This window comes from Pipistrellus kuhlii, unplaced genomic scaffold, assembly GCF_014108245.1.
Source record: "Pipistrellus kuhlii isolate mPipKuh1 unplaced genomic scaffold, mPipKuh1.p scaffold_m20_p_3, whole genome shotgun sequence".
Classification (NCBI taxonomy): domain Eukaryota; kingdom Metazoa; phylum Chordata; class Mammalia; order Chiroptera; family Vespertilionidae; genus Pipistrellus; species Pipistrellus kuhlii.
Genome location: NW_023425529.1, coordinates 22,191,787 through 22,208,404, shown reverse-complemented (window position 1 = coordinate 22,208,404; position 16,618 = coordinate 22,191,787). Strand labels below are relative to the sequence as shown.

At 39.0% G+C, this 16,618-nt stretch overlaps 1 protein-coding gene across 1 annotated transcript in view; it reads left to right on the top strand.

Annotated features, from left to right (window-relative positions):
• The first annotated feature begins 2,037 nt into the window (after window positions 1-2,037).
• Window positions 2,038-16,618, top strand: part of SLC15A5 (solute carrier family 15 member 5) — a 71,091-nt gene continuing 56,510 nt past the window's right edge. Inside the window, exons 1-2 of the mRNA XM_036458677.2 lie at window positions 2,038-2,395; window positions 5,374-5,596. Of these exons, the coding sequence (XP_036314570.1) occupies window positions 2,038-2,395; window positions 5,374-5,596 (581 nt within the window). The remainder of the gene's footprint in view (window positions 2,396-5,373; window positions 5,597-16,618) is intronic.

Below are 16,618 nucleotides of genomic sequence, written 5' to 3'. Positions count from 1 at the left end.
CTCTGAGCTTGGTATTGAGAAAAACCAATAAGAAGCTGTTGTTTCTCTATCGATTCAACTCTACTCTGCAAATACAAAACTCTCCCTAACTTGACCACCCCAAAACCACAGGTTCCCTCCACCTGTGGCCTGTTCTTGGGCAAGGCTACACAGAGGAGCCAAAGAATTCACACATAACCATCACTGGGCTCTGGGAGGGGCAGCACATATGGAGTGTGAAATAACATTCCAGGAATCCCTTGTCAGCTGCTGCCTAAACATAGCCAGTGGCCGCAGGAAAACTGTATCTTGCATCTGGGGCAACACAAACTATAACTTAGGGTTCCTTGTACGACACAGAAACCAAATGTGGCTAACTTAACCAATCCACGTTGATTGGAAATTGAGTCCTTTGCAGAAGAATAAATGAATCCTGCCTCTTGGAGCATAAGGACCAAGGCGGCACTGCATTCTCCCCCAGAGCCTCATGGGTAAATTCCTTTCTGGGTGCTGCCATGCAATGACTCAGCTTCCACCAGGGCCCGTATTAAGTGCTCCACTCGTGATTAAAATTCCTGCAGAGAAAAAGTGAAAGGATTGCTTTCACCATGTGCTAATCTCCTTAGCTAGAAGAAAAGAGATGCCCCAATTAACAGTAATTCGAAATCTCATGTAATAGATGGAAATCAGTCCCAAAGGTAGGATGACCACATGTTGGGATTTGCCCTAGACAGCCCCAATTTATAACTGTTTTTCAGGAATAACTAAAAATAGACTCCTTTTTTTACTCGCGAAAGTGTCCAAGTTTGGATAATAAATTGCATTATCACTCTACACAAAGGAAAAAGAGGGCATTGTTACCAAAGACGGGGAAGTGATGCTGAGCAGATGAAAATAGCTACCATTACAATGAGACTATTAGCAGGGGTCAAAACAAAGTGTTTTGCTCCCAATCTTTCAGGTCAAAAGATAAGAATCAGAGTCAAAAGCCCTTACCAGTCTTTTTGCTTTTGACTCCCACGTGAAAATAACATTTCCAGCCTCACTCCCTATGTGTTGAATTATTATGACTTTGACCCAATAGTTGCATTGCCTTGTCTTTGTATGTCCTTGCAGCTAAACCCCTGAATGTTAAAAGTGTTCTCTTTTACCGCTGCTTTTTTAGCTTAATTGGTGCCCTCCTGCTTTCCAAAATAGAAGGCTAACATCCATTCACCCAGCTGGAGGGTCAGGGTGATCCCAGATCCAATATTCCCCAAAGCATGTATAGGATGGCTGCTGCCCCCCTGCTGCTGACTAGTAATAAGGAGTCAAATGGCGCCTTTTGATTCTGATTTCCTCCGAGAAGCTGCTCTACAAGCATGGGGTCAACTTAAAGGAAAAGGGATTTCGTGTAATATTTTCTCCTTTCATTCGTGCACTTAAATTACTTTCTTACAAACTCTGCTCGTTACCTAAACGTACTAGCACTTTTGTTACCTAATTAGCTTTCTTATCAGAATCCCAACCAAAAATAACAAGAAATGTAATAATGATAAGGTATCCTGCCCCCTCAAAACGGATTTCCTGGCGTGCTTTATCTCTTGGTAGTGTTCTGGCTTGTTTAATTAAAGTATCAGAAATTATTAGACTCAAATTATTTCTTGATCTAGTGCTCAAATTCTCCTAGAAAAAAAAAATCAGCTTCTTCTGATTCAGTATTTAAACCTTTATCAGTGTGAGGCAGATGAGTTTCCCACACATACGCAACCAGATTTGGGCACTTCGATATAATTTGGGAGGAAGAGTCTAATTTAGCCCCTGAGTAATTAAACAAACACATTTGTTTGGGTACCATGGGCCACCAAGAACATCAGATACCCATGTCTCCTCTCCTATGTGCCTGGGTCATCAAAAGGAACAGCATCCGCGTGCAAAAAAAAAAAAATCCTATGAAACCTTAGCATGGAGTTGTGAAATTCAAAGCCAAGCTCTTACTTATTTTTTCATTAGTGAGGTAGGGGTGAAAAATATCCAAGTTCAAGCCACTAACATCAGTCGTATTCAAGGAGGGTAGTCATGTCTGTTGTAGACTTCAAAATAACTGAGGAGGAAGTACTCTTAAATCATAGCATTGGGAAGGAGAAAAATAGAAGACAGACTGGTTACTCTGCATCGCACCGTGTGGGGAAGATCCGGGTTGGGATCTGTTGGCTCCTGGTGGAGCTGTGCGAGAGGTTTACGTTCTTCGAAGTCGTCTGCAACATGATCCCGTTCTGCATGGTCAAGCTTGGCTACTGCAGCCACCAGGCAGCCATTCTGAACTTGTGTTTTGTCGGAGCTTCCACCCTCAGCCCTGTGTTCACGGGGTGGTTTGCTGATATCTGTCTAGGAAGAAACAAACTGGCCTATGTTTGTTCATTTCTCCATTTTCTAGGTGAGTGTCCTCTTTCTGACTGGGTTGTTTTGCAACTTAATTGCATGGATTGTCGTTAGAGTTTATAGTTTATATTATTTCTGCCTTGCTCTCAGGGTAAAATGCGATCAGGGAAGTAAGAATGTTGTTTCGAATTATTTCATTTTCCGTACTATTTGAGGGATGTTAGTAAGTGTATGTGTGCTGGAGGATGTTTTGATACCTACATCATTGCACTGATTATGTCTTTTAACAATTGTCTCTTTACATTTCTGTCTTTTGTGCTCCTTAGAATGCCTCCTGTCCCCTGTCCTATCCCAAATCCAAACTCATGACAAATGCTATGTGAAACATGTAGTTCATATACTCCACAACTAAATTAGAATGTGCTATAAAGGTTCCTGAAGTTCATGTAGAGTAACTGAGAAATGTTTTCATCAAACAGTGGTCTTTTAATTAGTCACACAGTAATTAAGATTGCATATGAAGATGTTTTTTCTATATCATGAAATATGGCTGTATGCTAAAAAAATGAATTCAAACACTACTCTGTGCCTCTTTACATAGAGAAAAGTAAATATATCTGAAGTTTGAGAGTAAGGTGATAGTGAGAAATGTTTAGGAAATATCAAGGTTGTTTGAGGTCTAGAGAGCAAGTTGATAAACAGTCTAGAATTTTAGGCTGAAAAGTTCAAGTTGTCCTTCTAGACAACAAAGACTCACTGATGATAAGATGAAAACATTTGGGAAATGCTTTTCTTCAATAAAAGGTAGGTGCAACCGCCAGAAAATCTCAGGATGATGGTCTAAGAAATAGAGATGTGTTAATTCAGGAGAAAATGTGAAGAAGAAAAAAACACATAAAAACTAGGCAACTAAATTATGACATAAATATAATGGAGGAATACAAATCAGCTCCTAGTTTCTGAGCTGCGGAACTTAGAATGTATAAGCTGTCCACCAATATGAAGGAGTGCAGCAGAAATGTAGATTTGGGGCACAGCGGGTGAGATGAATGAGGAAGGGATGGGTATCAGACAAGCAATGTATCACACTATTTAAGGCAGGTGGTAAGTGATCACTTGCTGAAACGATTAGAGGGTGATATAAACATATAAGTTTCTTTTTTAAAGTATTTTTAAATTGATTTCAGAGATGAAGGGAGAGGAAGAGAAACATCAATGATGAGAGAGAATCATTGATCGGCTGCCTCCTGCATGCTGCCCACTGGGAATTGAGCCCACAAGAATTGAGCCCCCTGGCATGTGTCCTTGACTTGAATTGAACCTGGGACCCTTCAGTCTGTAGGCCAACGCTCTATCCACTGGGCAAAACTGGCTAGTGCCATATAAGCTTCTTTACTGCTTCCGTCTGTGAAATCAAAACTAAGCCACTGCATGGCAAATATTCATTCAACATTCAACAAATATTTCTCACTGACATCAATACTCTGTCCCAGGCACTGTTCTAGAATCTGCAAATGCAACAGAGAAGAAAGCCCAAGTTGACTTTCTGTTGCAGGGAATGAGAAAACAAGTAAACTTATACTATGACAGGTGTTAATGAGTGTCATGATGAAAAATATGCCAGGTAAGGGGACAGGGTGGACTAGACAGTCACAAGGTTCGCTGTTCTGTATTAGGGAATGTTTTCTGATAGGAGACATTTAAGCAGGGGCCTGAATGATTTTCTCTTAACCTGGTAACAGGCCATAGCAGTAACACTTGGTAACTACTTAACATATAATTTCTATTAGTCTAAATTCCTGTGCAAATCATCAGACTAGGACTGAACTTCAAGTTTTGTACTTTGGCAAACAAAACACTTAAATCAAACTCCATGTCCATTCATTTTAATTCATTTTACTAAAAAGTATTTCCTTTTTTTAAAAATTAAATATTTTGTTGAAAGTATTACATATGACCTCTTTATTCCCCCATTGCTCCCTTCTAGCCACCCCCCCCACCCAAGCCCTGGCCACAGGTCTTCACCACCCTCCCCCCAAGCCCTGGCCCCAGGCCTTCACCACCCTATTGCATACAGATATGCATGTAAGTTCTTTGTTTGTGTCCCCCACTCACAGCTGCTATCAATTCCCAACCTGTCACTGAGTATCAGAGGTTCTATTAAAATGTGTCTTCCGCCAAAACCGGTTTAGCTCAGTGGATAGAGCTTCAGTCTGCGGTTTGATTCTAGTCAAGGACATGTACATTGGTTGCGGGCACATCCCCGTTAGGAGGTGTGCAGGAGGCAGCTGGTTGATATTTCTCTCTCATTGATGTTTCTAGCTCTCTATCCCTTCCCCTTCCTCTCTGTAAAAAAATAAAAATATATATATTTTTAAAAATTAAACTAAATACAATAAAATAAAATGTGTCTTCTGTCTGAATTGCTAAAACCTGAGCTCAGAAAGGCAGCTTTCTCTTACTTCATCACCACTTCTCACCTCTCTGTGCAGCAGTGAGGCTCTGCCTCTCCCCTCTCCCCCGCACTGTGTGAGGAATGAAAGAAAGAAGGGCATTAAGAGGAGAAATAGAAGCAGAAAAGGAAAAGAGGCTCTGCTCTCCTCTAACTACGTTATTCTTAAAATGCTTTACTTAGCAGGCTTCTGGGATGTCTGAGATCACCACCTTTTTGTCACTCTATTGATTAAGAACAAATAAAATTGGTAACAGTGTTCTGGGGGTGAGATTACAGGCATCTTTAATTTCTTACAGGATATATTTCTGAATTACTTTGATTTTGTTAAAATAGGCATGATTTGCTTATACATTCTGAGAAAAACAATAGTTAAAATGTAAAGGGGGAAAACGAGGACTCTAGACTAGTTAAAATACATATTGAAGGACATTTTCACATTTAGAAAAATCTGCTGTCTCCAAAATGGCAATGGTTAACAGATATTTTAATACTTTCAGAGAGAAAACCTTACTTGTGATGTGATTTGGTGGGTCATTTGGTTTATGACATATTTATCCCCCTTGCCCCCCCGTCCACAGGCACTGCTTTGTTGTCTGTGGTTGCCTTTCCTTTGGAAGATTTCTATGTAGGTGGTCACCATATGACCAACCACATACCAAAACAGGAGCAGAGCAGGCTGTTCTGCGTCGCTCTGCTGGCCCTCTGCCTCGGCTCAGGAGGAGTAAGAGCCATCGTTTGTCCAGTGGGGGCTTACCGCCTCCAGAAGCCTGGATCACAGGAACGAGTGTCTTTTTGTGACTGGTAGGTAGCACTGGTTGGGAGAGAAACAAGGTTTATGGCCTTCCTCTCTCTTTTGGGATTTCTCCTTGTTTGTTCTGTGGTGCCCTTTTGAAGGCAGTAGCCCAGTTTTCACCATTGATTGGGCTAGGGGATTCACAATGTGACAATATCCCTGACAATGACTCAGGCTGTAACAACAGGAACATATGAGTCGGGTACAGAGCAATGCAACTTCCCAGCACCTTCTGGAAACACATTGATACATTTACTTTCAAGTAAGCAAGTGTGAAATGGCTTGGCACAGTGCAGAGAATGTGGCTTTGGAGCCAAGCAGGCCTAGAGGGAAGTTTCACCTCTGTTTGACATAACTGCCTGACCTTGGGCAAATCATTTATTCTTTATAAGCTTCAGTGGAATCATTCCTAAAGAGATATAATAATGCCTCTTCTTGGCTTTTATTAGAGGTAATAATGTATATACTGCGTGCAGAGAACCTGGAACGTAGTAGGTGATCAATAAGCAGTAGCTATTATTATGACTTACTAGAGGTCCAGTGCATGAAAATTCATGCACTGGAGTGGGGGTCCCTCAGCCCAGCCTGCCCCCTCTCACAGTCCAGGAGCTCTCAGGGGCAGGAAGCATTCAGCTATCAGGGGAAGGCGATGCCCCTATCACCTCTGCTGCTGCCACTGCTGGCAGCACAAGCCTTGGCCAGCCCTGGTTACCTGAGCCTCAGGAGGCCCTGGGCAGCTGGGCAGCCGCCATCTGAGGCTTGCCTATGCCTCGTGCCAGCCCTGGGTGGCTGAGGGACTGAAGGCGAGTCCGACCACACCATGTGCCTGCCACCTTCCCAGTGGGGATTAAAGGAATGGGGGACTCCGGCAGGGCTCAGGGGACTGAGCACTGCCACCTTGTGGCTATGGGCACCACCATCTTTGTCAAGGCATGATGGTCAACTTGCATATTCCCTTTATGAGATAGGATTACATTGGATTGGACTAATCTAGCATGGATTATACATTCAAAGGGCAAAACAGAGAGAATATAAAAAGGATAGAAGTATTGCACAATATTTATTTATTTATTTATTTATTTATTTATTTATTTATTTATCTATGAGAGGAAGGGAGAGGGAGAAACATGGATGAGAAACATCAATTGATTGGGTTTTGGTTTCTTTTTTTCAGTTTAAACACTAACTAAAGAAATTTTTAGGAACAGCTGCTTGTTGCAGCTTATAGAAATGAATGTTAACTATTCCTGTACATACTGCAGGGACTGGTGACAGAACCGACAGAGACCCCCATTGAGCAGCCACACAGCTGGCAAGAACCTGGCTCTGTCACTTTATAGAGTTTTCATGGTTTTCAGCAAGTTCCTTAGCCTTTTAAAAACCCAGGTCTCTCATCCACAAAATGGGAATACCTTGGAGGGTCATTTATATATTTATAGCTTAAATATAAAGTATCTTAGCACATTATAGGTGTTCAAATCAGGACAGCTATTACTATTATTACTACATGACAAATAAGTTATCGGCTGGCTAAAATCATTGTCTAAATTCTGAAAAAGAGGGAACCATTTAAGAGGAGGCTATCTTTCAAATGGGCAGCCCATTCACTTATAATCTATTTCTCCAAGTGACAAATGCCTCCAGAAATTACAAGTCTGGTTAATATAACGAATGTCAGTAGTGTCTTTAAAAAAAAAAAAAAATACCGCTGGAATCTATAACTACTTGAAGGCCGCATCCAGTTCTGTTTTCAGCACAGATGTCAGATGTTCATAGTTACAAGTCCTTTAATGAGACGGGTTATTGTATCTGCACCACCTAAAGCTTCCCAATGATCATGTTAAGTGGTGCAGACTGGAAGTTCCAGACGTTGAAAGTACCACTTCCAAGTAGAGCTGCCAAATGTAGGTGAGTAAAACCACTCCCAGCCAACATTACCATCTGGTACTAGATCTTCCTCAACTGTGTACCTCATTGAAAGAATGAAACGAACCTCCATAAAATCAAGAAGCATAATGATCTGCCAACATCCTTGCACCATTATCCAGAGCAGAACTTGGCTTTTTCAGCATTTTCCAAAATCTGAAGCGTACAATTAAGCGTCACCACCCGGAGATTCTAGGTAAATACACTTGCGCAGAATCTTTTTTTTTTTTTAATTGAACCTATTGGGATGACACTGGTTGATAAAATTATATAGGTTTCAGGGTACAATTCTGTGACACATCATCTGTATGTTGTATTGTGTGTTTACTGCCCCAAGTCAAGTTTCCTTCCATCACCATTTATTCCTCCTTTACCCTCTCCTATCTTCTCCCACACCCTTTCCCTCTGGTAATCACTATACTATACTGTTATCTATGAGGTTTGCTTGTTTGTTTGTTTGTTTGTTGCTTAATCCCCTCACTCTTTTCAGCCAGCCCCCAACTCCCTCCTCTCTGGAAGCTATCAGTTTGTTCTCTGTGTCTGAGTCTGTTTTTATTTTATTTGGCAGAATCTTTTCTAGAAACAAAAGAAAGTGGATAATTAAGTCTGTTCATGACCATCATTTTTTAATTGAATATTTACTGTTGAAAGTAATTATATATGTCACCTTTTCCCCCCATTAATCCCTTCTAGCTGGCCCCTGTCCCCTGCCCCAGGCTTTTTTGTCTATGTCCATGGGTTATGCATAAATGCATACAAGTTCTTTGGTTGATCTCTTCCCACCCACCTCCACTTTCCGAGAGTCCACAGTCTGTTTCATGCTTCTACATCTCTGGGATGACCATTATTTTTTAATTCTATTACAACTAATCTTAAACATTACCTCCACATTTTTCTACTTACTTCACCTGATAACTTACATCACGTCTATGTAACATAGTCTATTGGTAACATAGTCTAGTTACCAGAGTGAATTATACATGATTTAAAGGGCCAAATAAAGTTCTTGAAAAAGTCCAGAAAGTTTGATATCTAGTGCTCAAATTGACCCTACATGATATCTGTCTCCTATTAAAATGCTCTGATTTTAAATGCTTACTTACTCAAATGTAATATATTTTATCTTAGGGAAACACTAGAAGCAAAATTTTATTATCCTACAGCACTTTTCCAGAAGCTGTGTTAATATTAACTTGAGTGTTGTTTGACAGCCTCACCCCCAACCTCATAAATCAGAATTTTCGGGGACCATCACTAAGGAATGTACATTTTCAGCAAGTGCTTTAGGATTTTGAAAATAGTTCCAGAGACATAAGGAATTGAGACTCCAAAAGTAGTCTAGCAATACCTTTAAAAAGAAATGGAACTAAACATTGACTGAACATACCTAATGTGTGCCAGACTTCTTTGTAAATTTTGACAATTCATAGTTATTTTTCACATTTCAAAATCTGCCAGATTGAAAAATTCAACATAATCCTTGAGAGAGAAAAAAATGTGAATCTGCAATACATTCCGCAATAGTAAGTTATTATTTATAAAGTACACTTCAGCCAACAAAATCAAAGCAGTTCATGGAATAATCCTGCAGACTTATTAATACTCAAAAAATCCTCTGAGTTGCATAATGAGGAGTAACCTATAAATAGCTTCAAAAAAAATCACTAGCCCTTCCAAAATTCTACTTGCATGGGCTCTAGCCAAGTTGAACAAATGCTTCTCACTCACCCTAATAACAAAAGGCACCTCCTTCTTTACCTCTACCAACATTGTAAGCCCTCGGGAAATACATTCAGAATATCTCTCCAACATTTAACTGTGGAAACCAAAGAATACTGAGGGGGGTAAGATGACAATTCCTTATATTTCTTACTGCTCCTGCTGTCTCCTGCTTTTCTTAAGCTCCGCTTGGTAGTTTTTAAGTTTGGTAGATGAATGAGTAGGGACTTATGTTCATCAGTAAACATGAGGTGGTTCAAAGGTCTTGAACTCAGAAATGAGAAAATTCTATATATAAACAACTGTTAACATGAGTATGCTGGCATCCTATCCTATGTTCATTGAAGCATTATTTACAATAGCCAAGATCTGGAAACAGCGCAAGTGGCCATTGGAAGATGAATGTATAAGAAAGCTGTGGTACATTTACACAATGGACTTCTTGCTCAGCTGTTAAAAAGGGGGGGGGGGGGAGAGGAATCAGCTATTGCAACAGCATGGATGGACCTGGAGATTATTATGCTAAGTGAAATAAGCCAGAGAAATATAAATACCATATTATCTTACTGAAATGTGGAATCTAATGAAAAAAATAGAACCAGAGGCATGGATAAATGGAACAGACTGGCAGCTATCAGAGAGGAGAATTGTGGGGCTGGATGAAATTTGAAGGTAAAGGGATTAAGCAAAAAAATCATATATGCATAGCCCATGGATACAGACAATAGTGTGGTTTTAGCCAGAGGGGAAGGGGGTGGAAGGATAAAGTGGAGATGAGCAAAGGGGGCAAAATAAGGACAGAAAGAGACTTTGCTTGGGGCTATGGGCGCACAATGCAGTGTGCAGATGATGTTTTGTTGTGCTGTACACTTGAAACCTGTATGGTTTTGTGAACCAATGTCACCCCAATAAATTTAAATTTTAAAAATTCAAAAGAAAATAGTACAATAATAAATAATAATGCAAGAATTTAAAAAGGAGAGAAAATGAGAGCATTTAAAAAGTAAGAGAGGCAGTGGGTACAGGAGGAAGAGAATGTAGCATTACCTCAAATTTCTTAATTAGAGATATATATTTTACTTTAATCTTGCTGTATATTCACCAAAATCAATGATCTTCCTGTATTAAACTGCCATTTCTTTAACAGTATTGTTGAAACAATGTATAGATTAAAAGTTAAGAACTATACAATTTCCATTTTATCCTTCTTTCTCCAAATTCATGGCTGCCAGAGTATTCTTTGAAACATTTCAATGGGCCAATGGTTATGCTAAAAGAAGCAATGATTGACAACGGCCATTTGCCATGAAATCAGCACCCAAGTGTTTCACTGACTCTTCTAAACAGTTCAACTCTACCCCTTTGAAGAGGTGTAAATCCCCTAATGAATTATCTAAATACTGTTCCGCCGCAGAATAAAATATTCACTCTGAACTCTATACACTGTCCACTAATGCTATAACAATCTGAATGTTTGATACTTCTCGGGCTCGGAAGGAACATTTTAAACCATTTCTCCTAAAATCACTTAAAGTCAGTCTAAAGCACGTCAACATTGTTCATCCTAAGAACAATTGAGTTTTAAAACTATTACTAAACAAATGCAAGTAAATATTAAAAATAAATAATCTCAAAATATTTTTGCTACTTTTACATTAACAATGTTTTCACCTTATTTGTATTCAACACCGTAAAATCATGAAGACAAAAAAATAATTACCACTTATATTTACTCGAGTTATTTGCAGTTCCCAGTCTGTATTTAAAAGTAGACCTAAAGAAACATATTTTTACTGCTGCTTTCAATTTTCCTTAATCACTGGTATTTGTTTTGCTTTAGTGCTTTGCTCTCTGGCTTTCTGTGTGAAAGGTGCTTTATATATTCAATTTGCTAGTGAACTATGAGATGAAAAGGAGTCTTAATGGTGAATTTGAAGACTGCGGATTTTTATTTCTTTTCTTTTTTTACAATTGATATATATACAATTTCAGCCTTAATTATCTATGGCTTGTCCTGTTCATGGATCAACAAAGACATATACAAAGCATGCCTATACTAGGTAATTCTTTCAGAAAATTACCCAATCAAATAGGCTGGGTGGCATTTGTTCAAACACATTTAGTACTTTATGTGAAATCTCTTTCTATACATATTCAGCCTATAATTCTTCGGTTTCTGACTACCTTTCACAAGATTTAAGTCTTGCAATAATTGTAATTTTCCTTGACCCTCTTTAGATAATTCAGCTTACATCACCATGTGGTGTACTGAAGAGACACACAGTGTCCTCTTGGATTTTTCTCAGCAATACTTAACATTAAAAAAAAAAAAAAAAGAATTTCGTAAAGATTGAAAGAAATATAGCATTGCTTTCAGCTCCAACTTCTCTTCGTTGCTACAGTCACAACTCAAATGTGCAAGTTGCAACAGCATGAAAGGATGACCCGAGGCTGAGCCTAGGGACTCTATCCAGTTGTCCTAGAAAATTCTCACTTTGTACCTCACTTACATTAGTTTCTATTAGTGATGTTTCTATTAGTGAATTACAGCAAGCAGCTTCCTCAGAATGGCCATGTTTGATATGCAATTACTTTCCTAGATCAATTATTAGAGATTTGGATTTGTTAATGTTGTCACTTGTTTGAATTTTTATCAGAGATGTCACGTTATTACCAATTAGTTATTTATTATCCATTTATTGTGGAACTAGAACTGTGCTAGGTCCCATGAAGACATGGATATAAAGAATAAAGTACTGCTGTCAGGATGCTCACTGATCTAGAAATGAGAACACAAAGCTGACAAAAGTGAAAAATGGACAGTTCATGTTTGCTTTAGAACTTCAGAAAAAAAGTAGAATATTCACGAGAAAAATGCATGAAGAAAAATACATTTGATATGGGACTATGAAAGTGAGACAGGGCAAGTCAAAGAACATGAAAAGTCACAGGGATGGAAATGAGCATTTTATAGGATAGGGAGGAGACTAGTCTAATTGGACACATCCTTGCAAATAGATAGCACATATCTATCTACTCTCCCTTTCCTTTGCTACCATTCTGGTCCAGTTCACACTTAGCTCTTATCCAGATGATTACCAAGCCCTATCTACAATTCAGAAAGCTGACACAATAATCTTTTTTTTTTTTTCCATCTGAAATCATCCCCCTGCTAAATTCCCTTCAAATGGCTTCCCAAAGCACTAGAAATAAAATCCAAACACCTTACCACAAACTTCAAGGACCTAAAAGGTATGGACCACAGTTAACTGCTTCGTCTTCTTTGCTAACTCTGTTCCTGTCGCTATGTTCTAATATCACTGCTCTTTTTGTTCCTGAAATCAAGATTGGAGAAAATGAACAGCAACTACATTTGCTTGGTACTTATACAGCTACTGTGTTCTTCACTGAATCCTTACAAAAATTCTGTGCATAAGATATAGTCCCTATATTTTAAAGAGGAAGACCCAGAATTCTAGAGAGACTCAGATCACAGATAATGTGATTATCAGAGTTGTAATTCAAACTCAAGTCTACTGACAACCGTCCCAAAAAAAAGGACAATATTTATAATTAATGCTATATAAAACATGTTAAGAGCCATGAGTGAAAGGTAATTTGAATGCTGGAATTAAACCCTGGATTAATGAGGGAATGGTGGTGTCACAAAATCTGTAACTTGAAAGACCTGGAAAGAAGTATAAGAAAGACCGAGCCCAGGTAGCTTCTCCTTAGAGGCTGCATAGAAGAGGTGGCTTCTACTCATAGCTCTGAACAATGCAGGGTGAGAATTGAGATGAATCAGTCTCCAATGCTCAGATTTCTTCTCTGAAGGAGAGAGTCCTTGAGTTAAGCAAGGATTTCCTAGATACAACACCAAAAGCATGATATGTAAGAGAATTTGACTTCATTAGAATTAAGAATTTGTCCTCTTCGAAGACACTGTTAAGAAAATTAAAGATAAATAAAAATATAGGTTGGAAGAAATATTTGTACACCACATGTTTGATAAAGGACATATCCAAGTTATATAAAGAACTCTCAAAACTCAATAATAAGTTGCCATCGCCAACACCGCTGCAGGAGGGGAGCATGTCCATGAGTCCAGCCAAGACAGTGAAGATGGCCACCAAATCATGCCCCGAGTGCGACCAACAGCTTCCTGTTTCATGTAAATCATGTCTCTGTGGTTACATAGTTATTAGCAGAAAACTATAAATGCAAAGCACACAGAGAAATCACCACCTTCCACAAAAAAAACAAGCTTAAGGCCAAGAGGAGGCACACAGAGAGAGCTCAGAGAAAGAAGATGCATCCAATGGGAAATAAGGACTTAGAAAACAGAAAGAGGTCTTGGAGTAACAGCCATTTGTTATATTGTAAATCAGCGAGATAGATACGAGATGTCTTAATGAGCCAATTAATTGGGAGTCTTTATTCTCGCGGGCACAGTGGGAGGTGTTTCCCAAATCTCTGAGCAAACACATACAGGAAGTTTCCCCGTATTTATACCTACTGAGCTTTGTCAGCAGATTTCACAAAGAGCTCTGTGTAGGTTATTGTTACAGACAGTTTGTAACCTTGAATACATGATGAATCAACACTTATCATAAGAATATGGGAATTATTATCAGTATTAGTACTAGCCTGTTACATCAGATGGCTAGCTTGTAAGGTCAGACAGCTAAGTTTTTATCTTTTTTCTATTATTCAAACTAAGATAGTTATCCTATGTAATAAAGAGATAATATGCAAATTGACCATCACTCCAACACAAGATGGCTGCCCTCATGAGGTCAAAGATGGCCACCCCCATGTGGACACATGATGGCCACCACAAGATGGCCAGCAAGGGAGAGCTGTTGGGACCAGGCCTGCAAGGAAGGGTAGTTGTGGGCAATTTGGCCAGCAGGGAAGGGCAGTTGGGAGGGATCAGGCCTTCAGGGGAAGGTAGTTTGGAGGACCAGGCCTGCAGGAAAGGAGAGTTGGGGGGAACCAGGCCTGCAGGGGAGAGCAGTTAGGGGTGACAGCAGGGGAGGGCAGTTAGGGGCAACCAGGCCTGCAGGGCAGGGCAGTTGGGAGAGACCAGGCCTGCAGGGCAGGGCATTTGTGGGTGACCAGGCCTGTAGGGGAGGGCAGTTAGGGGCAATCAGGCTGGCAGGGAAACAGGTGTTAATCAGGCTGGCAGGGAGGGGTTAGGAGATGATAAGGCAGGCAAGCGGTTGGGAGCCAGCAGTCCTGGATTGTGAGAGGGAAGTCTGACTGCCTGTTTAGGCCAGATCCATTGGCAGTTGGACATCGTTCCAGGGGTCCTAGTTTGGAGAGGGTGCAAGGTGGGCTGAGGGACACCCACCTCCAGTGCATGAATTTCGTGCACCGGGCCTCTAGTTTTACAGAATAAGAGACAATCTTAAAATAATAGAGTAGTTCAAACAGCAGTTTCAAACAGCAGTTTTCCAAAGGAGGAATTACTATGCTTCACATTCAGACCATAGCAAGCAAGGAAGAGGAAGACCTAAAATGCATCTGCCAGAAAACACAAGGAAGAAAGAGAGTGTGTAGACACTTTCTTCAGGATTGTATCAGCAAGGTTTCAAACAGCTATGGACTCTTGGGAGCATTCTGAGGCATCAGGAAGGGCTGGTGATGGCTTCCTCTGTCACTGCACCTGTGCCATGCATGAGAGCAAAGTTGTAGCCTGGGGCTGTTCTGGAGTTTCCTTGGTTCCCAACAAGTATTGTCAGTGTTTTGTGTTTGGGGTATAAGTAAGTATATTTACAAAAAAAGAAAAGAAAAGAAAAAGAAAGAGAAAGAGAAAGAGAAAAGAGAGAAAGAGAAAGAGAAGAGAAGAGAAAGAGAAAGAGAAAGAGAAAGAGAAAGAGAAAGAGAAAGAGAAAGAGAAAGAGAAAGAGAAAGAGAAAGAGAAAGAGAAAGAGAAAGAGAAAGAGAAAGAGAAAGAGAAAGAGAAAGAAAGAAAGAGAAAGAGAAAGAGAAAGAAAGAAAGAAAGAAAGAAAGAAAGAAAGAAAGAAGCTAGATGACTGTTAAAGGTTAAAGGGGTAGGGACAGGAGCAAAAGTATGAAAAATAGGGAAATAAAATGCTTGATAATTTTCAAGTTTGCCATCGGAAGTGCAATATTTTAAATACTTTGAGAAAGAATTACTCTTAAAATTATATATTTCATATTTTCAGCATTAATGGATTGCATATATATAGTTCATTTACTTTTAACAATTGGCAGTTAGTATTTTATTGAATGAGAAATTAATATAACTTGTAAATTTTGTCTTAAATTTATTTTTTCTTGGCCTTTATTTTTATGACAAGATATAAGTTATATTTTGGGAGATACTTTCTAGATAGTTTGGAAGTTTGGGTGCTGTATTAAGAAAACATTTAAGGCTATATGATACTTCAGATATAAACACCTTGTTTTCCCAAATTTATTTATTGGTTATAAAAAAAAAAACACTTTTCTGCTCTTGAGATGGTGCTTGTTAACTAAAACATTAAATATATTTGTTACATGAAAAAAAAACCTCAGTAATAAGAAAATAACCCATTTTTTAAATGGACAAATTATTTAAACAAAAATTTTACCAAAGAAGATATACAGGTGGCAAATTAACACATAAAAAGATGCTCAATATCACCAGTTACTAGAGAAATGCAAAATAAAACCACTCATCTATTAAAATAACTAAAATAAAGAGTGACCATACTAAGTGTTGCCCAAGATATAGAGGTATTAGAACTCTGATATATTGGTGGTGGTTATATAAATATGTTACAGCTCTTTGAAAATCATTTGGAAATTTTTAAATGTTAAATATACATCTAGCATTTTCACCCTGCTATTCCACTCTTACATTTTACCCAAGAGAAATGATAGTCCATGTCTATACAGACACTTGTACATGAATGTTCAAAACATCATTATTTGTAATTAGCCATGAGCCAGGGAAAGTGTCTATCAACCGATAAATGAATGAATAAAATGTGGTATATTTATATAAAGGAATACTCCTTGAGAATAAAAAGGAATCAAATACTGATAAACATAACAACATAGAAGAATCTCCAAATAATTAATTATGCCAAGTGTAAGGATCCAGATACAGAATACCTATTTGATCATTCCACTTATAAAAATAAAATCTATCAATTGAAAACAAATCTGTAGCAACAGAAAGAAAAATCAAAGGTTCCCTGACATGGTGTGTGTATGGGGGGTCGGGGAGGGGGGACAGGGAAGAGTGGCAGTAGGTAAGGATTACAAAGGAACATAAGGACATTTTGGGGAGTGATGGATATGTTCATTCTCTTGAATGTGGTGATCATTTCATGGGTGCAAACATTTTCAAAACTTATCAAATTGTACACTT